A 22,951-nucleotide genomic window follows, 5' to 3' on the forward strand; every position below is an offset into this window, starting at 1 on the left:
AGGAAACTTCCTGCATTATACAATTGATGGTTGCAAGGAAGGAATACAGTACAGAACTGCACATGCAACCTTGTAAAGCGCAACGGAATCTGCTGCGCTATATAAGAAACTGTAAATGAATAAATAATAAATAAATTGTGTGCATGGGAACTCATACAGAACACAGACTTACCTCCAATTTTGACTGTGAAATCCTCGGCGACCATACAGTTCCTGGCTGCAAGGTCTCTGTGAACAAATTTGTTTGCGTTGAGATACGACATCCCATCTGCAATCTCCCCTGCCATCTGGATCATCTTCTTCAGTGATGGGGGCTGCTGCCCGGGGTTACTCTAAATTATCCAGAGTGATGGACAGTTATACAGTTATATAGGGTTACACAAGCAACGTGATCAGACAGCAGCCCATATTATACAGTACAGTAAGTTCTAACATGTACAATTTTAGCATTGCTAGGAAAATGAGCGCAAACATTAGATAGAATGGTATAGATTATTGAAATTACTTCAGGTACATAAGAGATTAACACATTCAACTTTTTCATCCAGTTCAAAAATTCACATCCCCCCCCTCCCCCACCCATATATAATGGAGTACAATGGGGAATCAAGCAAAGAACATATAAATCCATATGAATACATTCAAGGTAGAAGTATTAGCACACAATGTTCTCTGCTGTCTGCTTGCACCCAGAATCACTGTGGAAACACGGTATGCTTGAGGCTAAACTATACAGATCTGGTTATTAAATGGATACTGTGCCTCTCCGAATTGTAAAGGTGTACCTGTCGCTGACTCACAATAGAAGCAGTCATTTTACTGGGCTGAACCAATATTCATGCGACTGCAGATTATGAATTCACTAGTAACTCCTTAACACTAGTTCTTAATGAATAAGCAGGCTTAATATTGGACCTGCCAACAGAAGTGCTGGCAACCCTGCATGTAGGGAAGGGGGTCACTTTAATGTGTGGCTTCTACCGTGCCTAAATGTAGGACTGCACAAAACAGACAGTAAAACTAGTGTTTTGTAAATACACTAAACTATAGAAAAAATATGTTCACCCTGAGACTACAGAGAATGTTCTGCAAGGAAAGCATGGTTGTCGGGATGCAGCCTGTCATTACAGTGACCATAGTGTCTACTTAGTGGGAACATCACACACTCTATGCGTTGCCACATCAAGTGCCCTTACACACTGAGACACTACTTATGGATTGCGGCGCTATTTTGAGAAGGGGGGAAAAAAAACCTTGCAAGAACGTATTAAGCATTTTTCACAAGAAAATAGATTTATATTCATACAGTCCCTCCACTGTTGGAAAGTTAAACATACAGAGACATATCTATTGTATTTTTAGCATTTAAGTTGCTATGTTAAGGCCACCATACATTATGCGACTTCTCTGAGGGGAGAAGTCACATACAATGCACCTTGAACCACAGGACATGTACGATATATCGTATGCGATCTTTCTGCATACGATACATGATATGCGATCCCGTTTCCCGGACAAGTGTATGGGGGACACGTCTAAAAATAATCTGTAACTCAGGGGCAGATGTATTAAGCCTGGAGAAGAGATAACGTGGAGATAAAGTGGAGATCAAGTGAAAGGAGATAAAGTACCAGCCAATCAACTCCCAACTGTCATTTTCAAACAGTTCATTGGCTGGTGCTTTATCTCCTTTCACTTTATCTCCAATTTATATCCTTTTTTTATCTCTTCTCCAGGCTTAATACATCTGCCCCTCAGATGCTAGCATAGAATAGAGGATGTTAATGGGAACTGGTATACATAGGAGGTTGTGTAAACCACAACCAGTCAATCTATCTTGGGAATTTGTATAGATAATAAAAAATCCTAACTATGTATGCACACTGCATTGCAAGAGCTAGTGCCCTATGGACTATGGGGGTTATTCTGGTTCACTTACAAAGGCAAATTCCTTCTCAAATGGACAAAACCCATGTGCACTGCAGGTGGGGCAGATGTAACTTGTGCAGCGAGAATTAGATTTGGGTGGGGTTTTATTTCAAAGTGAGATCTATATTGCAGTGTAAAAATAAAGCAGCCAATATTTACCCTGCACAGAAACAAAATAACTCACCCAAATGTCAATTTCTCTGCACGTTACATCTGCCCCCCTGCAGTGCACATGGTTTTGTCCATTTGAGAAGGAATTTGCATTTACGAGTGAACCAGAATAAGGGCCTATGGGTATTCACCTATGACATACAGTAGATATGTTGGTTGACAGATCATAGGTGCTACTGCACCCGCCAGGGTAACAGCCTAAAATGAAAAGCATTAGTACTACTGTGGAACTACAAATTCAAGCAAGTACAGGCAGCCTTTAACTGAGCAGTCATCATACACTATTAGGTTTGGTCCAAAGACAGTCTCAGATGAATGTTCACATAAGGTTACAGGAACTAACGTAGGCAGATTTTACATATACTATGATATATCTTGGCTCTACCCAATTTAAATGCAATGACTGTTAAGGTGCCTACACACGGAACGATTTGAAGGACAGTGTGGGCGTTCCAGAATGACCAATTGTTCCATGCCTCGTTAATGATGCAGCCCGCCGATCGTTAACAATGGTCACGCATGTAGGAAGATCATAGACCAATCTTTTGTGAAGTGTATCAAACCGTGTGTACGCACTATGAAAGATTTGATACACTCGTGAACGATTTCAGATCGCTTCCTGCATCGTTCTGTGTGTATGCACCTTTGGACTTCTTCAAAGGTTTGCTACCAGGACTGATTCCAAAGTGTGTTGTTCTGAACACAAAAAGGGTGCCTACTACAAAATCAACCTATCCAGCAGATTCCATATAGTTAGCACATAGCTATACGCCCTGACTGGGCTGTCTGGAAAACTTCTTTGATGCTAGCATAGATTTTGTTGTGTATTTTAAACACATGGCGCTGGAATGTAGAAAGCTGGTGATGGCAGGGACACAAACATATTCCTGGAATATAGAAACCGTGCTCTTGGGCAGTGGAATCCAGATTCTGGCTACAACTCATGTGGGTTGGTAACCGTCTCGTGGTACCTGGCACAAGGTTGATTTATTGTCTGGTTAAAGGTGACAATGGAATTCGGAGAATGAGCTAAGAGATTAGCATTGAATAATCAATCACTGGTTCAAGTCTAGAAGTAAAGCGTATGCTCCTGATAAATTAGAAGTGATTGAACACTTAAGTGATTAGAAGAAATGAACAATTTGAGGGAATATTCAGTGCAATGAGAAATGCTATTGTGATTAACATCACCATCCCCCACAGACAAGTTCAGGTCACACAGCAGCTAGTAGATACCTTTGTATTCTACTGGAGATGGCAATTCCTTATCCTAAAGGAGAACGTCTGACAATTGTTGGGAAGAAAAATGGAGCTACTTTAAAATACTGAATGAATGGGACACAGCGTCTATTAATGGGCATTGCCTCACATGTAAAATAGTGCCTGTCATCCGCATGCGCAGTAATCAGCCAATCAATTCTCCAGGAACCAGTGACACCTGATCAGGATAATAAGTTTTCTATCAGTCCACAAGATAGCTGTGTGTAGGAGGCTGGTAAAGCTAAGGTGACTGCAAAGCCCTCGTCATCACAAGTCATTTAGGAGAGGACAGTAAAGGCAGGTTATAGGATCTATATGTACAGTATGTACAACTGAGAATGACAGGAGCTCAGTTCTCCCAGCTCATATTACTACTTTGATTAAATTTCCTTTCTCAATCTACAGCAGGAACCTTTGCTCCTTTCTTCCTTGTCAGAATCTTCTCTAACGCTCTTCCTGTTTATTTCCACCTGCGCCATTTAAATGCCTTTAAATAGCTGTGCTCCAGATGTAACATGCCGTTGACCCTTCGTGCCTGCTTGCAATCAACAATCAAGAAAGATGCTTTAAATAGGGTAGAAACATCCTGGAAATGGGAGGGGGGGTTTAATCTGGAAGCATTTTATGCTGCTGCAGCACACCATGCACGACTGTCAAAGCTCTCTCATCGTAAGAGGCACAACTGTAGCTCCCCAGCTGTGTATTTCATATGCAATGGGAAACATTTTCCAATAAACTGCAAAATAGCCAATTCTTGGAAAAAGGACCGGGAAAGATGACAATTCATAGGGACAATGAGTCCGTACTAATAAATATTAAACCAGAGTTAAAGTTATTCACATGACACTGTTTGAGAAAACAGAATATGAAGCTGGGGGGGAAAAAATAAAAATAATCAATATATTTTTTTAAATATATATTTCTTATTATATCATCTGGCTACGGAATTCTGAACAGAATACACACACACTTCTGTGTCAGTATTATGCAGTGACTGTGTTGCAGGTTATTGTTGAATAGAATTTTGTTTCACGTGCGTCAGGCAGGTGAAACATGTAAAAGCCGCTAAGTTCTCTCATCTGAGCGCCTTTCAGCATGAGTGTGTATGGGGCAGCGGTGAGCACTGCTGCGCACTCCCGCATCATAGCTTACCAGCGGATGAGTGTCTTTCCATAGCCTCCTGCTATGGAAAGCCATCCACCCCCAGGAAAAATGGCTGAGCGAAAACCGCCCGCGTGTATGCACTGAGCATTGTTCAGCCCAGCTATTTTCCCCATCATCGTGCATCATACACGCTGGGAATAATCGCCCAGTGTGTATGGACCTTAAGGATCATACTTCCCTGCTGCCCTCACATCCTGATACGGCTCCTGTCACATGTAACCCTGTGTCATCACTAACAAACACACAAGAAAACAGGCAAGAACTTCCCATAAAAAAAGCTTATTCATCTCCTGAAATACTCTGTAAGGCAAGAACTCCGGTTAAGGTAATTACGATAAGCTGCTGTGATCACTGGTCCTCATTCAGAGACTTACATGTTGCAAACCCGATGGTCTGTGTACATCTTCGATCAACGTGCGCATGTGCTGGATGCACACTGTGCACATGCTGGTCCTCTCTTTCTACACCATGGCTCGTGGGCCCCCTTATGACCCAGACATGCCATAGCGCTTAGTTAGCAGAGATGGGGAATGCCCAAAAACCCTCGCCTTTAGTAGATGTACATAGTCTAGAATCTGCATCTTTAGATGCACACTTCCTGGCCAGGGCTGAGCGAATCCGCCAGTCATTTTGGATAAGCTGATGGCCAAGGGATGTCACCAATCTAATGCCGCACCTTAGGAGGCCACACTCGATTCTGCAATGCTCCTCAGATGCCTACTGCAGCTATAGAATATTTTATCAGCGTCCCAAGATGCAGAATCGATGAGAAAAGGTTCCATCTCCGACAAAAATCAACTGATGGTATCTAACTACAACATATACTGAAGATTTTAATAATTGCAAATGTAAAAGATAGGATCAATTATACCTCTAAAAGCAACTACAATGAACCTACCCCTAACTGATGTTGCTCTCTACATATTACAAAGCTATTTATTCAGAAATCTACAGGGGAAAGTCTATTTTCAGGAGTTTTTGGGTAAGGACTTGGGAAAAAGCAAAAGGGCTACAAATGAATGAATAGTAAAGAAATAATTTGCGATGAAACAACAAGGAAGGTTTGTTTTAACAAACACTTTTTTTCCCACTGACCTCTGTGTCCGGTCTTAGAGATCTTAAGTAACTTTTAAGGTCTCCACGAGTCATTAACTCCATGATGACAAGAGTCGGTTGACCCTGAGAAACAACACCCAACAAACGTACCTACAAATGGAAGAGACGAATCAGTAAAAGACGGGGAAGGGTTAAGGATGCATTATGGGTTCGTTATCACAGCACCATAATATACTACAGACTATGTTCCAATTTACTTACCACATGGTGGCAGTTGAATTCCTTCATCACTGAAGCCTCATTTAAGAACTCTATCCTCTCCCGCATGCTGGCCGCCTCATTCACGGTTTTTATTGCCACTCTAGTCTCAGACTCATCTTTTACTACCCCTTTCGCAATTCCTTCATACACCATACCAAAAGATCCCTGCCCCAGCTCACGGTTCATCGTTATCTTGTCGCGAGGAACCTCCCACTCGTCCGGAACGTACACTGCAAGTAGAGAAATGGGCACGGTTACAAATAACAGTTCCTGACATCACAGTTGGTAATTTTTTGGGGAAAATCACTTTGTAAATGGCATAAAATCCTAAACAGACTCTCATTGTTATACGTTTGGGTATACTTAATAAAAAGATCAAATAGAAAATGTATTGAAACCAACCGAAGCCAGGTGGCAGCGGATATTAAACTGCTGAAATCTGACTGGTTGCCAGGGGTTACAGCACAATTAACCTATGCACTGTGCTATTAAATAAGCATATTGAGTTTCTCATTCAATAAAATGGTGATCTGTGCTGTAGCCCACAGTAATCAATCAGAAAATCTTGTGCATTTTATCAAACACATTTTAAAAAGTCAACATAGGATTTGGTGATTGCATGTTACTGCATAATTACACATTTTATATGGCATAGCTGGCATAACTCAACCATATTTAATTAAATTTTGTCTAGGCAAAAGGTCCACTTCTAGAGCATGACAATTTCTATCAGAAAAACTCCTGATGTCCAATTGTAAAGCGCAACGGAATATGCTGCGCTATATAAGAAACTGTATATAAATAAATGTCTAACTTGTAAAAAACAAAAACACACTTATGATCAGAGTTGATGATACGCAGGTGGAAAAAGCAATAGTAAACTTGCTTTAGGAGTAGAGGCGGGATGACAGAAATTGCCATAACTGACCCTTCAAAGCCCAGAAGATTTAAGGGGATGTGACACAGAGGGAGGAGAGTACATTCTTCAACAGATTAGAGCTCCCCGAGGCTCATAGAAACCAAAAGCCAGGTGGAAAGTAATTATGGGATAAGCAGGGGAAAAAACAAGTAGTCAGAATGCAGTGGGTGTGTAATTACTATGAAGTGATGTTTTGCTCAGACAGCCCCAGGGTCCCGGTGTATCTGGTGCTACCAGCGCTATAGACTCCCTTACTAAACCTTATAGTGTCCAGTGGTGATGAAGGCCCATCTGACAAAGAGCTGTAAACATGGTAACTGGGGCAGCACAGATGGAGCAGTGCTCAGCATTATTACATAGCCCTGACATCATCTCTTAACTTCCTGTCCGATACACTGTAAATGTGTGGAGTTTATGTTTTCTCTCAGTGTTTGCATGGGTTTCTTCTGGGTACTCCTTTATGATTTGAATTAGGTTTTCTGGAATACATTTTCATAGTTCTGAAACCGTGGCGTCACTAGAGCTGCATGGGCCGTACCCTGGGTGCTACCAGCACCAAAATGGCAGCTCCTGTTTAGGGACAGGAGCCACGTGCAACACTAACATTACGTGCAGCAAGCATCTTCCAGACCCCCATAGTGATGGAAAATGGGGGTCATGGCATGAAGCCATGCCCCCTTTCTGCAGCATGCGTGACATATACTGTACCACCACAGGTGACACTAAAGGTAAGTGACGCCCCTGTTCTGAAACGTTTTATTCTGTCCCACATGCATTGCAACATAGAGCATTGTTTCTTGCTCTATTCCCACAACTGAACCAGGCTCTCAGTGTGCCCAGCACAGCTTCCCTCCGTATGAAAAATTAAAAACCGCACATATCCCAAAAATGGGAAGAGATAGAATTTTGTGCACCTCAGATCAGAGTAAAATGGGTACAGAAAACACCCATGTGCACGCAGGTTCCTTACACCTCATCCTGCCATTTGTGCCTGTTACCAGGTCTTCGGTCTGCTTTAGGTTACTTGCTGGAGCAAACTGGGTCTGTGAAACATGACCTATTCACAATTAAAATAAGATCTCCCTCTGCTGATACACCAAAGATAAAAGGTCTTTCGGGCTCCCATTTAATAAAGCATCCGTCGACATCAGTGTGTATTACAGACCTTTGCCTTTTCACAAAGGCCATTGTTGAAAAGCCAACCAGAGTTAATCATTTCTCTTACTATGAAAACATCATGGAAGCTGTGATGACATGTGGTTTATGGACTTGAACACCACAACTGTCAATCAGTGGACAAAGAACTGCAACAGCAATAAGCGATGTGCTTCAGACATTGCCAGTATGAAGAACGGATAAAGAAATAATGGCCAGTAAAAGGATATGGGTGGTATTTCATGCCTCAAAATGAAACAGCTGATTTCCAGCCACATATATTGAGCATTTACCATTGCCTGTTCAATATTTCACAGCAACTGGGCTGGATATTGAGTTGAAGGGTAAATGTAGAAAATGTGATTTACTGACTCCCTTTATAGCAATAGATTGTTTAATCGGTCAACAAACTCTTTAAGGTTTTAGAAGCTAAATTAAGCCACACTTGTTTGCTTTGTAACTTCTACTTCAGCTAGGCATCTGCAAATAAATTAAACGGATGCACAATTTAAAAGTTCATGGAGTAGAAACCCATTATAATCCCATTTTACTATTTGGGTTTGTTTTATTCTGAATTAAAACACAATTTAAATATACAGGGCCTTTCTGAAGCACAAAAACAGCCAAAAGCACAACATAAAACATGTGCACCTCAAATGGAAACGAGTACACCAAGATTTTCCTCACGCGGCACAAGACTTCTGTCCGATATTGCCTATTGTAAACTGAGAAGCCCACGGCTACGGCTATTGCGAACTGAGCTTCCTAAGCATTGTAACCTCAAGAAACAAAAAACTCTGGGCAGCATGGATTATAAGAGATCTGTTATTCAAAACCTAGCTGTTACATTGCACAATGTGTGTTTCCAAGTTAACATAGAATTTCATGCAGCAGTTCTATATGGATTATAAAGGGACAGTCCAATAGGTTGCAGTACCCAACAGGTTTTATTTTTGTTAGGCATATTTATATCTGAGTGGATGTGGTTGTTCTTTTAATGATTCCACTGTTGTGCATCAAAACTGACGCTATCTAGCACTGGATGAAAGTTAAGTGTCAGGAATTAGAACTTCTTGTAGGAACTGTTAGTAGTACAACAGCAATACATTTTCAGATTAAAGGAGGAGGGTAGATTGTGCCAAACCTTGCTCAACGAAAAACTGGGTACAACCAAATGAGAAATTCCGTCTCCATAGGTGTCTAGGATATTACCAGAATTACAGATTGCTCAGGCAGTACAGAGGTTCTCAGCTTTGGTTGGTACAGCACAAGTCCAAAAGATGTGAGCTTTGTTGGTGTATCTACCACTGGTTACATTTCAGTTGTACTTACTTTCTGCTGCACTGAAGTATTCAGGATTTACAGAGGCGTACAATACCCCATTTCCTAGTCGGTCACTGTTCCTGTAAGTGTGAAACATGTGATACTATGAGCTATGGACACTTAGCGCATGTACAACAGTCTAGATTTCCTAACTGTATACAGCATGGAGTGCTGTAAAACAAGGCAAAGAAAACAAACACATTGAACCAGATTTTATATATATATATATATATATATATATATATATATATATATATATATATATATATATATATATATATATATATATATAAATACAATCCAACATGACCGGCACTCTGATCTTAGCAACTGTAAGCCAGGGAATCCTTGCTCCGGTGCCCTCAGACTAGAGGGAGTGAATCCTCTGGATATATGCAGGGTACAAATAAGCGGCACTCAGAGACTCAAGTACTGGTGAAGAGGTGGAAGTTTTATTCCATGTGCCCAAAAGAAAACGTTTCGGAGCTCGGGGGCCCCGTCGTCAGTGCTTCCCTGAACTGACGACGGGGCCCCCGAGCTCCGAAACGTTTTCTTTTGGGCACATGGAATAAAACTTCCACCTCTTCACCAGTACTTGAGTCTCCGAGTGCCGCTTATTTGTACCCTGCATATATATATATAAATATATATATCAGCATAACTAGTAGGGTATTGAATGCATATTTAAGCTGCAAAAGTGCAGCCATGCATGCTATGTTCCACCTTTTTTTTGTGGTATATGAAAGAGATATGTGAATATCATTTATACTTATAAAAGAACTTTCTAGACATGCACATAGGCTTATTCCCATAATGCAGGATGAACATGGCACAAGAAGCTAAGAACCCTGGTTAATGCCTAGACCACTACTTTGGGACCAGGCCTCCTGTGTGCAAGGCAGCACGGTCTTTCATAAGGGTGAATGATCCCTAGTGGTGCAGCACAGCTGATGTCTCGCTCCATTATCGAACAATGGAGGACGCATCATGGAACTTTGAAAGTATAAAAAACCATTGTCGGTTGCCAAACAGGAAAGTTCATCATAACCCAGATATTTATTTATGACTTGGTGGCTTCTGCTTTTAATTTAACACTACTTCAGATTTTCACTTTGATGTTGGGAGGGGGTGGTCACACATAACTGAGGAGACAAGATGTGTGCAAATGCATTACCGCACATGATACAAACACAGGCCCAGGCATATCCTCCATTTTATATTTTAATCCTACAAAACAAAAGGCGCTCTGAAGACGAACTATATACAAACACCACCTTTTGTCATAAAGCAGGACTATAATCTTCCTTTTCTGAGAAATGACTACAATCACATAATAGAAAGAGACAAAACCAAAACAAATAGACACAATCATTTGCTTTAAGTAAGCAGTGAAACATCAGAGATTACTCCATCTGTCAGTCTGTATGCAAGCACATGCAGGTATTACATGACATCATCCCTGTGTGCACTCAGATCTAAGGCGCTTCTCCTACAGCATACAACTTCTTACACCGTTTCCCCCGACATGACCCTTTTTGGATTATAAAACACTGGCTTCTTACCTTTTTTTGGTAACGTAGCACGTGATGAAAAAGATTGTCACAAGCAATAAAACGGTGGTGACCGGTAGAACCACAGCCAGGTGTATGAGACTGTCATTTTCCACAACTGAACAAGAAAAAGAAAGTGTCATAAGAGGTCATAAAAAGGAGAGAGCGGAGATGACTGCTTCGTGCCATGGCAAGAACACAAATAAACATAAGCATACGAACACTACAAAGTAGCTGCGTTTATTATTCCAGAAAGTTGGAATAAATGGTTTCTACTTTTAATGGCAAAGGGCTAGGTATCTTCTTCTGTATTAACGGTTGACCTGTTCATACGAGAAAACGGGCAAACCTGTATCCCGAAGCTGCCTTTATCCAATCACTTCACAGAATGATCAGTTGTACGATTAGAAATAATATATGAATAGTTATTTGCATGGCTCGAAAAACGATTAACTGTCGTACAAACAATTCTTTATTAAGCATCATGGTATATATGCTCATAACTACACTATTGCTTTCTAATATTCTATCTTGGCAAGCTGCAGAAATTCCATCCTGTTCATACACTTGATAAATAAATGTATTGGAAAAAGAATCACTGTGGACCTCCATTCATCTTCTGTGAGATTACCTCATTTTCCCATGTGCCCTAGGTGTTCAATATCCTTTAGCACATTGGTCCTGTTCAGTAATATGTGTAAAACGGAAGATTGAGTGGGAATTGTATTAATCTAGTATTGTTTCCAAATGATTAATACTCACTTCTCTCTTTAACATAGAATGACACGGCGTCCGTCCAGGATCCATTCCCAGAGAGGGATATGGCCCGCACCTGCGCAGTGTAGTTGCCTGGGATGAGGCGGGTGAGCCTGGCTCCGCCCAGCTTTGCATAGTCATGTCTGGAGACACATTCCCGAGAGGGAGGCTGTAATGGAGAGAGAGAGAGACAAAGACTTTCTTTAGGTCACAATATGTTAAATGATGAAAACACTCATTTAAAACAAAAAAGGTGCATTACTCAGCAATACGCAGGAAAGTCCAACACGATGAGGATTGTAAATCCAACTGGAACATTATAGCACAATTGTGACCAGACACCCAGGATACAACATCATTTTCAAAGAGGCCTATTGGCACTAGACATCATTTTCAATTGTATTACCAGAATGCCCCCCACAGCAGCCTCCTACATCATATGGAGGCGCAGGGAGAACTGGCTAGCATCAACAGCTTCATTATTGGAGCTTCAAACAGCTCACACTCAGTGGCCAGGAGACTACTATCTGGAGATCTCGTCCACTTGCATCTGCAGGCCAGAGAAGGTAGACAGTTCCGTCCAGCAGAAGCCCACTCCAGGCTTTGCTGGTAAGTGGGGAGGGGTGTAGGGACTCGGGAGTAATTCTTAAAGTGTGGAAAGGGATATAAGTACCAACCAATCAGTTCCTAGCTGCCATTTTAACCTCTTTGTTTGGAAAATGACAGCCAAGAGCCGGACTGTTGGTAATTTATCTCTCTCCATGCTTGGATAAATCTTGACCTTAGTCTTTAAAAAAAATTCTATGTAATAAAAATCCGGCTTAAGATCAGCTATATTCTAAATGCTACTCCGCTCTTCAGGTGTACTGGATTGAGCCCAGAGCCTCCAAGCTTAAGCCCTCTGCTAGCTACCCGTGTAGACTGGTCCAAAGTGAGGGACCAGTGGGAATTAGCTGACAATGCCCAATAAGTGTTGCAGTTGTGTTTCAACACTTACTCAGAAGCAGGTGCTTCCAGGTGACAGTTCTGCTATAAGGAGAAGTGGCACAAGGAGCCTGGGAGAAGTTTTATCAAGTGGGAGTGCAGGAGCCCAGTGGTGGCAGTAAGTTACAAGGTGATAAGAAGGAATCCATAAGAGTAGTGACTTAAGCCCACCCAGGGACTAGTGACCACCCTCTAGACCAGGGATTTTCAACTTGCAGCATGCGAAACAAGATAAAATTTCCAAGGCACACCATCAGATCCCCACAAGGAAAAACACATTGGTCCTCACATGAAAACAAAAGACCAGGGAATAACAGTTGAACTGGTGGTGGTTGTAAACTGTTGTGGACATTTCTAGCTCTGGTTGCACACTTGAGAACAGCGGCATAGTAGTTGAAAAATGCTGCTCTAGACTATCAGTGGCAAAATATCTGTGAGGAGGAGCGAGGTCAGACGGTCACAACAACTGTGATATGTTAACACATGACGTATCAGATTTATTCGAAATTTGGCTGGTCCTTCCAGTCACTGAATGGGAATTCATCACCCTCTCACTCAATAGCGGATTACTGGTTACACGGATGACAGAGCACCATGGTAGAAGTCTACTGTATACACTCAAAATACCTCCCCATGTTGCTTGTAGTCTATCTCATACATCAGGATGAGTCCATTAGGATTTTGCGGTTCAGGCCACTTCAGCACAACTGCATTTTCATCCGACTCATCACTGCTGACTGATCCAGGTATGTTATCGGCACCGGCTGAAACACAAACACATTGCTGATTTCCAAAAATTGGTATTTGTGGGATAACACCTAACACTTTTTCCTGACTATTAGATGTAACAGGGTTTTTGCATTATATATACAGTATCACAATATCCCACAGAATAGTTAATGCTGTATAAAACATGGCATTATTCAATTATATACAACAGTACGGTAATACAATACTAAGGTAATACAGCCATAATAATGCCATTAAAGGTGACCAGTCGGCATGTATGTTGGATGTATATTTTTCAAGAAGTGTCTAATTAGGTCTCAGTTATTTAATAAAAAAAGATTCCACAGGAAAGAGGCCTGCAACACAACTCAGTAGAAGAAGAGTAATAAAACAAAAATAATTTGTAAGCTTGTTAGACATATGGACTCCACACCGGTACCTCACTCACAAAAATGGTCACATTGTCAAGTCTGACCACGTGGTAAAAAGCCAAACCTCTTCTGGTGTTTTTGAGAACCTATATAAACACATATAAATTGGCCACATATTATGAACTTACCAATCCAAACTGGCATACACACAGTGCGATATGAACTACCAATGTGGACTATATAGTCCATATCTGTAGAAAACATAGTACACTAAGCACCATGTGTATAAACAGTTTGCGATGCCGATGCACGCCCTACGGGTTCGGTATGGCAAGAAAAAATTGACTTTGCACGCAGCTCAAGTTTGAGTAGAAAGTGTGCAATGTATTCGTAGTATAGTCAATTTTGTGTGTATGCACCTTTCTTTTAGGACAATACCACGTCATATAAGGGGGCTAGCTGCCTAAAACCATACAGCGCATTACATATGGGTTTTAGATCCCTGGAGTCTGTATTAAGGGTAGGGAACCAGTAGCAATCCAGATGCTGTGGGATAGTTTTGTTGTTAGTGTATGCTGGTATGTGTAGTTCCATAGAAGCTGATGTCCTCCACACGTTTCCTACTCCTGGCCTATACTACTCTACAAGAAACTAACCTGCAGGCCTTGTTCGGGCAAACACAAAGTTGGAAGCACTGCAGCCAAGCTTCTCTGCCTCGTGGTTGCAGCTGTGAATATCGACACGGTACAGAGTGAACGGCAGCAGGTTGGTGATGAGGGTGACTTCCTGCTTATGGTCCACCTTTGTCTCATAGAACGGGTACTCCATCTCTTTTGGCTCATAGTCAGACACATTAGAGAAGTCCTGTGTAGTGATGTTTCTGCTGTAACCTGCTAGTGTGGCATTGCCAATAGCATACACATCTCTGCGTCTGCGGTCAGGCCTATCAGGAAGAAAAAAACAATGAAGAATGAATTATACCCTGTAAAGAATAAAGTACGCAGAAAACATAAATAAAACAACAACATTGACGAATGGTATGCATGTATGGCAGGACATATTACAGCTTGTATTAAGATTTTAAAGTTATATAACAAGAAGGAAATTACTGGGGCACAAACATCTAAATTTAAGCAGCTGAGTTTAATTCACCCTCAGAGGGTACAGCTTTTATCTAACAATATAAGATCAATTAAAGGTTATCTAGGTGTGGGATCACCTGGGTAAAACTGATCCTTACGAATATTGTGAATGCCAAGGCAATCAATAGGTAATTATTATAATTGAGATCAGTACTGTACTATTTTCGCAACTAAAGAATCATTAAATATATCAGTATAAAATGGCAAAAATGCCGACTTGATGTTAATTTTGTTGTTGTTTGCTTTAAAAGAAAGTAATGAAAGTGCTCTCTTCCTTTTAGATTAATAGTCCAATAAAAGTTATGTTTTAAATAAATACATATTTCATACAATTATTACTGTATAAAAGACTGCGCCCAAAAAGGCAAACAAACCCCTTTGTATTCAGTCACAATTACTGAATGTATTGGGCGCACCACCAATCAATGAGTACAAAAATTGTGGGTAGAAGTAGTCTAACATATTGGTTTCTCTAAAAAATGAATGTTTTATTTATAGTGTAAAGTCTGTGCGGATCCATACACCTCTACCGACACAAACATCTGATTACGCCAGGTATCAGCAGTCACTGGGTGCTTATTGGGGAGAGTGTTCCGGCCATAATTACGGAATTAATGCATAAGTGTGAGAGAGAGAGAGCGCTTGGGCCACTGGGTATTTGATGGACAGAACAAACATGGTATCAGTTAGTGTATATGTACGATGGATTAACACTAAACATCTGAGGAGAGATCCAGAAATCAATAACCGTGTATGGCATAACAGGAAGCAAATGAGAGGGGATACAAGTCCAGTCAATAACCACTATAAGTCGGAGAAGAATACAGACACTGCCACAGCTGGGGGGGGAAACCAGGCAAGTCAGACATTAAGACTACAGAGAAGGAAGTGTGATTGCATGGATTCTAGGTGACATCAACTATGCTGTGTATACAGTCTATTCAGCACAGAGCCACATTCTATTCCATTACCTAGGAGGAGAGATATATACAGACCCTACAGATTATAGGGAGGGCAAATGAGGATCACCTGCCTACCTGCATTCATTTCCTTTGCTCCGTGACAATTCTGCATCAAAATCTTCAGGCAAGCCAGGGCAGGAAAAATACGCAAGACATCCACCACACACATTCATTACAGGGAAGGAGATGTTTTACACACTCCTCAAATAGCAAGAGATGAACATAAATAACTGAGAACCTGGTCAGGAAATGTGATCTTGTATTAACAGAGACTGTGCTGAGTGATGTATTAACTTTTGTCTCTCCTCTAAAAGGGTTTACTCACTGATCTCCTGCACTCTGCATCAAACTCCACTCACATGGAGTGTTTTAGGGATCAAACTGAATCCGTGGTGGTGTCATGTTCAAAAACTTCAAAGATGGTGAACTATGCTTGGAAGGGAGTATTCCCCATCTGTTCTCTGAAGACACCAACTTATCAGAGACACAAATAATGTGCTACATGCTAAAATGCATCAAATGATGTTAACCAATAAATGCTTACAGTAAATAAACCTTGACCTGTATGAAATGATTTACTCTGCACTATAGCCTTCAACGGGCGCAGCACAATGGTAGTGTTGGTTGTATGGGATAAGACCCAGACCTTATCCGTGAGGAAAGTGTGTTGCATTATTAAGACCACTTGCTTATATGTACACCACCATTTTACACAGCGCTGTACAGAAAATATATGTCATTAACATCAGTCCCTGTCCCACTGGATTTGTAGTCTAAATTTCCCTAAAATACAAGCAGGAGGAAACCAGAACACCGGGAAAAAAGCACAGAAACACCAGAGGCTAGAAATGAGCTCATGAAACATTAAACAATATCCCTATCACACATTTGTGACTTTATACGGACACCTTCTGTAATAGTACTAAACAAAATTAGAGAGAAGAGGTTTGTAAACACAAGCATCAAATCCCTTTGATGGAAGTGCTAATCGCGCCAGTTACAACAGTACGCCTGTGCCCACCAGACGCATTCTAACTCACTAGTTAACAGCAATATTGGCGCACTGCAATTCAATCTGGCATCACAAAAGGAGGCATTGGGCAACCTTATCCAGATCACTGGCGGGACATCACCTAAATATACATATATAAATATATGACATATACATTATATACTGCAATAAGGCGGTTTACCATTTGGCGTAGACACAGCCTTTTTATACAATAAAGTGCTGCTGCTAACTGAAATGTGCTACAGACATTGCCTAATCATCAGATCATTGATTAAACTACTGCAGTTGTGCAGAGCAAATATATGCCTGCTAGGCTAATGTACGTATGTATGACTAGAGGCCCTTGTATGTAACCAAATACATTGTTATACGGCAATTGTGAGACATTTGGCTTCTTCGAAGAAAACCGCTCAGACTAATCTTTGAGAAAGTTCTAAACACAAGTCCTCATGAACTACACGGAATAACTTTACTGCTGACTCCCATTAGTTCTATAACATAGGCTTTTGCTGGCCAAGACTGTACTGTGTTGTACTCTGCCTACTGTACAATGAGGATGCACCTTCCCTTCCTCCCCCCCACCACCATCACCATCTCTACAGGCAGTTGGTGCAAATATTGGAATTTTGCAAGTCTGCGAAGGTGCACAAGCGTGACCCCACTTTAATGGACAGGCGCACAGCAATTTCATGCGAGATGTGCTACACTACTTATTCTGCATCAGGTTTGTCTATGTGCAAATACATTTTCTTTGCTAATTAAAATATTTTTGCTAAATCAGTTAGAGGAAATGGAATGGACCTTTAAAGAAATATGCCAACGCTCGCTGGGCAAAGGCATAATGATTATCTGACTGAATACAGCTGCAATGATATTCAAGGAGAGGCAAGATGCTCTGGTAGTCTAGTTCAACAGCATTGAAAGCAACCAAACATTTTTATTTCTGGCATTTTTAGTGGTGAGGAGGTTAATGTGGAAATATAAGGCAAACATTCTATCTCAAAACAAAAGAAATCAGGACTTTCCATTGTGATTCAACCACCCCCTTGGATAAACTTTTCTCCTCCCTGGGCTGCCTGAACTTGTCAGATAGGATTAAGCACAATCCCGCTTCACATTCCTCCTACAGCGACATCTCGCTCTTTCCTTCATATTTTAAAGTATGATAGTCAAATATAAACTTTAAAAAAAATACATCTGTAGATCTCAGAAAGTCTCTGGTTGCTTTGAGTCTTTGCAATTTAAGTTATTATAATCTAAAAAAAGCCTGTTCTTACTTAGGAAATGTGTGTCAATCTCTATCATCCTCATAAAAACAGGAAGGACGCGATCTATTGTAGTATTTTCACTTCTCTGGTATTTGTGAAAGGGATACTTCCTTACATAAATGGGTGTTCCACATTTGGATGACTTACTTATTGGCGCACACATTGCTTCCCTCAACGCGCACTAACTGCACAGCCTTATTCCTTCTAGCCTCCCAGTCTGCGTGTCTAAGCCATGCATTAAAGTCATTATGTTGCGTTGCTTTGGGACACTGCGCGGCTCTGATGAATTCCTGGAGACATTAACTAGGGTGTGGCAGTAAGTGTATACCCAAGAGATTAAATGTTACCCGATGATAAACATACATTTTTGAAAAGAACAGGAGCCTAAACAGAAAAATCAAGTTAATTAGCAAAAAGATAAATAACTGCAAACCTCAAACAGACTCAGGGTGTCTGAAAACAAATAAACCCGTTCATATACAGCGGTGTGTGGTTATTGTTCCCACTTTTGATCACGCACAGCATTAAGATACTGGATGTATAACCTGGCTTTTAAGGTTAATATCAAATAAACCAGAGTGCGGAATATAAAAGGATGGAAAAAATAGATATTACTTCCATGGTTTCATCATCCTATTTTTAGTATCGATGATGGGGACAATGATGGTTTCCCACCATTGTTGGTAGCTGGTAACAGAATTTTTTTTTTGCCATACGTACAGAAAGCGCTGTAGCTGCTGGGCAGGGTTCCTAGACTGTTAGCAGCCCAGCAGCTCTGCACCACCAGTGGCTTACAAACAGTACAATACATGGTGTGTGCCGGTCCACCTTGCTAACCTGCTAGCAGAGTAGTATTGCCCCCAGCTCACAAAGAAGCGAGTGTGCTGGCCAGGATGGATGGCCTGCCTCGGTGACTTGAAAGGCTGGGCTTTCAAGCTGGGCTGTTGGTCCAAGTCTAGCCCCACCCCTGATTTCAACTCATACAGTGTGCCTGAATGGATGTGCATTAGCTTCTGAGCAAGTATTTAATGGTTAAAACCATTGATGGATCTTCTGTCAATGATGGTTCTTCTGTCAATGATGGTTCTTCTGTCAATGATTCAAGACACCATCTCATTTGGTGCAGACAACGGAGATAACCATCCCTAAAGGTGCACCACACACGGATAGATATCGGATCCAATCCGATATCTATCCAATTTCCCTTGAAAACCAAAACACCCCTGATCATGACCACACACAGAACAATTAAGTAGTCAGACGGTTTACTCAATCATTCTGTGTGGTGATGATCAAGGTTGTTCGGGCTGCCCAACCGACATCCCCACTGTGAGGGTGCGACGGAGGGGCAAGCCGGTGGGGAAGCCTGAACACCTCTGATCATGGGGTTGCGGGAGATGGTGGTGCCAGGACATGCCAGCATCGTTCATCATGCCACACATGGAACTACTGTATGTGGTCATGATCCTGCAGGATGGGTCATTGCATCTTTCTGCAGTGGAAGGAATCAGCAGGCTTGATGAACGGCATTAAATCGTCATCAAGCACACGCAGGGTAAGTTTTTTAATGATTGGTTGTTCAGATTGGTCGGAAATGGGCATATCATTAAAAAAAAAAATATTACCGTGTGTGGGCACCTTAAAACTAAAGATCCAAACACACTGGGCAATTTTGAGCTGAAAGCCGCTCAGTTTTAACGTTTAACCTGTGCATGCACGCTGGGCAAAAACACCCAGTGTGTATGCACCTTAAGTATCACCATGAATTTTCCTCTAGTCTAGGATCTCCAAATATGGGCAATATATGTTGATATAGATAGCTACCCCTTGTCCGGAGAAGACCATCTTGTTAAGAATCACTCGCCTCATCCAATGGACTAATTACCTGGGCACAAAGATGGAGTTGTGCAGGAAGTTTTCAAACATCTTCCTGTACTCCGCCTCATCCTTCTCTGCTTTCTTCTCAGCTTCAGTTTTCGGGCAAGCGCAACAAGTCCCCATCTCTCGCCCTCCTCCTGCTTCTTGCTTGGTGGACTCTTTTGCTTCTTCTGTGTCAATGGTTGCATTGGCATATTTTCTACTAGGGACTTTGTCTGAAGGAAAAGAATATGGAAAAAACCTATGAAATCATAAGAAGCGGTGGGAAGATCTATATTCTATTCCAACTCTCAATAAGACTTCCCAAATACATTAAATGACCTGGATCCCAAAAATAACTATATTCCAGACCGAGCATTTAGCTTAAAGTCTTTCGGGACAAGGCTGTAGAGAGTATTGTTCCGACTCTACTGCAGAACTGTTCATATGTACAAATGGATTGAGTATTTGTTACTCAATCCATTAACCCAGCCAATTGTCAGATCTTCAACGTGCTGCCTAAATGGATTCTATACAGGACAAAGAAACAAAAGCTCCAACAGACGGAAGGTCGGCTTTCTTTCACATTACCCAGTGTAACTCACAAAATACATTATTCTCCCCTGTTCCAAAATATCCAAACAAAAGCAAACCAAGTCTACTTTATCTAAAATAATTGACTGGATAAATTCAGTAGAATATAAATACTTTTATTATTTCCAATATATTATTTACCTCTACAATGACAAAATAAACTTTTCACATAAAAACAATTTTTTGGCAGTAGACATTAAAATTTAGGCCCAAATTTTATTTAACTTTCTTAAACTAGAACTGATCATTTATTTTTGAAAGGCATGTAATAATCATCCCTTGGACATCCCTGCGTCGTGTCAGTACATACATCAGTGGCTTACATTAGACAGAGAGGGAGAGTACCTTTGGAGCAGTAGTTGTGCTGGTAGAGGTAACTGTCCTGAGGTTGCTGCTGCCAGCGCACAATGTAATAGGAGAGATTGCCATTTGGCAAAGAGGGCGGCTTCCATCTCACAACCAGCTGAGAGGATGTGTTGGAGGCAGATATGATATCCAGAGGAATGGAAGGAACTAAAATAAAAATATAAAACATTAGTGTGGATTAATAGAACACTAAGGGGGGTATTCAATCTGGGGTCATGGCTGTCGAGCTTTCCCGACAGCCGTGACCCTGTCCCGTTCTCGACCGAGAAAAAGCAGGAGGGATTCAATGCCCCACCTGCCGCGGGGAGAGAGGGGGCGTGGCCGCGAGCTGCGGCCGGAAAGAGGCCGACTGCTTGTGAAGTCGGGCTCGTTCTGTGAGATCCCCCGTTGAATGCTGAAGAGGAAGACAGCATTAAAAAGGGCCCCGCAGCAATTTCCCCCGTCGGGAGATGGCTGCGGGAGATTAAATACCCCCCTAAAATACCCACAAACCTGTATTCGAAAAAGCTGCAGTATCTGCACATACATTTTCTGTTCTGCATGTGACATATGAGTCTCCGGGGGCATACGGACGTTGTCACCCGCAATCCATGAGCATTACAATGTAAGCTGCAGGTGCAATGGTACGCAGCATGGCGCTGCATTACATTCTTGCACCAGTGCATACTCATCGAGGCAACGTTATCAGTGGACACATCTGTAGCTGTAGCCTGAAGCCCATGCCATGGCCCAGCAGTAACAAGTCTATACTTAAGGCCCCCATACACTATGCGATTTTCGGCCGATTTCACCCGATATCGTCACTTTGGGCCGATAAATCGGGTGAAATCGGCCCAAAATCGCATGTGTTTGACATCTGATCTGATGCGCGGTCCCGTGCGCATCGGATCAGATCAGGTGGTCGGACCAGCTGAACATAAGATATATCGGAATCTGACCCATCATGGGTGCTTTATAGCACCCACAATGTTTCAGATCCGATATATCTGGGTACCTCCTTCCGGCGCTGTGGACCTCCTCCAACCCCCAGTAGCAGCAGCCGGAACTTATGTCGTCACAGGAAGGGGCAGGTGTAACGGCCGGGAGAGAAGAAGAGGGCAGAGGGCAGCAGCAGGGAGACTCTTCCCTGCAGTACTGCTAGATGTCATAACGCGCAGCAGAGCCCCCGGACCCCCCCTCTCCTCTGCTGCTATACGACAGCACGGGCAGCAGAGCCCGGACCCTCGATCTCCTCTGCTGCTGATTGACAGCTCGGTCAGCAGAGCACGGACTCCCCCCCCGCTCCCCTGCTTCTGGATGACAGGACGGGCAGCAGAGCCCGGACCCCCCTCTCCCCTGTGTATGCCTGACTAAATTACTATTGTTCTCTCTACTACTAGTGTAGCAAGCAGTGATTATGTACTGCTGGTGATAATGGGAAGTGTCCAAATACTTCTTTCCTGAAGATTATGGATACTGTTATGCAAACGGTCCCTGATGGAACTGTCTGGGCTGGTCCTATCTTCCTGACTGTCCCTCTTGGCCACTGGTTTATGTTCAGGATAATTGGATACTAGTGACAAACTTCAATTCCTGCTTGTTACTTTCCTAAGACTTTACTGATATTGCATCTCTTTGGATGCAATATTTCAGGTCGTCAGCTCCCCGCCCAGGTCGTCAGCTCCCCGCTGCGTGTCCGATTCCCCAATGCGCCCAGGTCGTCAGCTCCTCGCTGCGTGTCCGATACCCCAGTGTCACTCCTGACAAGTCCCCAATTGATGTCACTCCTGACATTGATTTATATGCCACACACTGCACTAATTAACATCTCTGTCACAGTTTGCAGTAGGAGTTAAGCAGCCCATACATGGTCCGTTTAACGGATCCGTTTGGGACTTAAATAGTACACATCGGATCGGATCGCATCCCTAGTGCACGCAGTGTGCATGCACTGCGATCCGATGTGTACCTAGTACAAAAAGTATGTGCAGCACATACTTTTTGTACCGTACTATGTGATGTGCGGGAGCGCGCATCGCATAGTACAGAACGGAGCCGTACACAACGGTCAGTGTATGGGCTCCATTACAGTAATGCAGTGGTGTCACTACAGGGTAGTGGGACAAACCTGGGTGACACCAAA

The 22,951-nt window shown here is 42.1% G+C and overlaps 1 protein-coding gene across 2 annotated transcripts in view; it reads right to left on the minus strand.

Moving 5' to 3' along the window:
* The window catches only part of IGF1R (insulin like growth factor 1 receptor), a 195,305-nt gene that overhangs the window by 20,213 nt on the left and 152,141 nt on the right, over nucleotides 1-22,951 (minus strand). For both annotated transcript variants that reach the window (XR_014473539.1, XM_083184253.1), the window contains exons 9-18: nucleotides 20,809-20,976; nucleotides 19,898-20,105; nucleotides 14,285-14,571; nucleotides 13,156-13,292; nucleotides 11,551-11,713; nucleotides 10,801-10,906; nucleotides 9,248-9,318; nucleotides 5,842-6,071; nucleotides 5,620-5,730; nucleotides 173-332 (exon numbers count right to left, since the gene is read on the minus strand). Coding sequence is in view for 1 of the 2 variants with exons in the window: in XM_083184253.1 (XP_083040379.1) it covers nucleotides 173-332; nucleotides 5,620-5,730; nucleotides 5,842-6,071; nucleotides 9,248-9,318; nucleotides 10,801-10,906; nucleotides 11,551-11,713; nucleotides 13,156-13,292; nucleotides 14,285-14,571; nucleotides 19,898-20,105; nucleotides 20,809-20,976 (1,641 nt within the window). In the remaining variant the exon portion in view is untranslated. The remainder of the gene's footprint in view (nucleotides 1-172; nucleotides 333-5,619; nucleotides 5,731-5,841; nucleotides 6,072-9,247; nucleotides 9,319-10,800; nucleotides 10,907-11,550; nucleotides 11,714-13,155; nucleotides 13,293-14,284; nucleotides 14,572-19,897; nucleotides 20,106-20,808; nucleotides 20,977-22,951) is intronic.

The sequence above is a fragment of the Crinia signifera genome, chromosome 4 (genome assembly GCF_055691185.1).
Source record: "Crinia signifera chromosome 4, ASM5569118v1, whole genome shotgun sequence".
Lineage (NCBI taxonomy): Eukaryota > Metazoa > Chordata > Amphibia > Anura > Myobatrachidae > Crinia > Crinia signifera.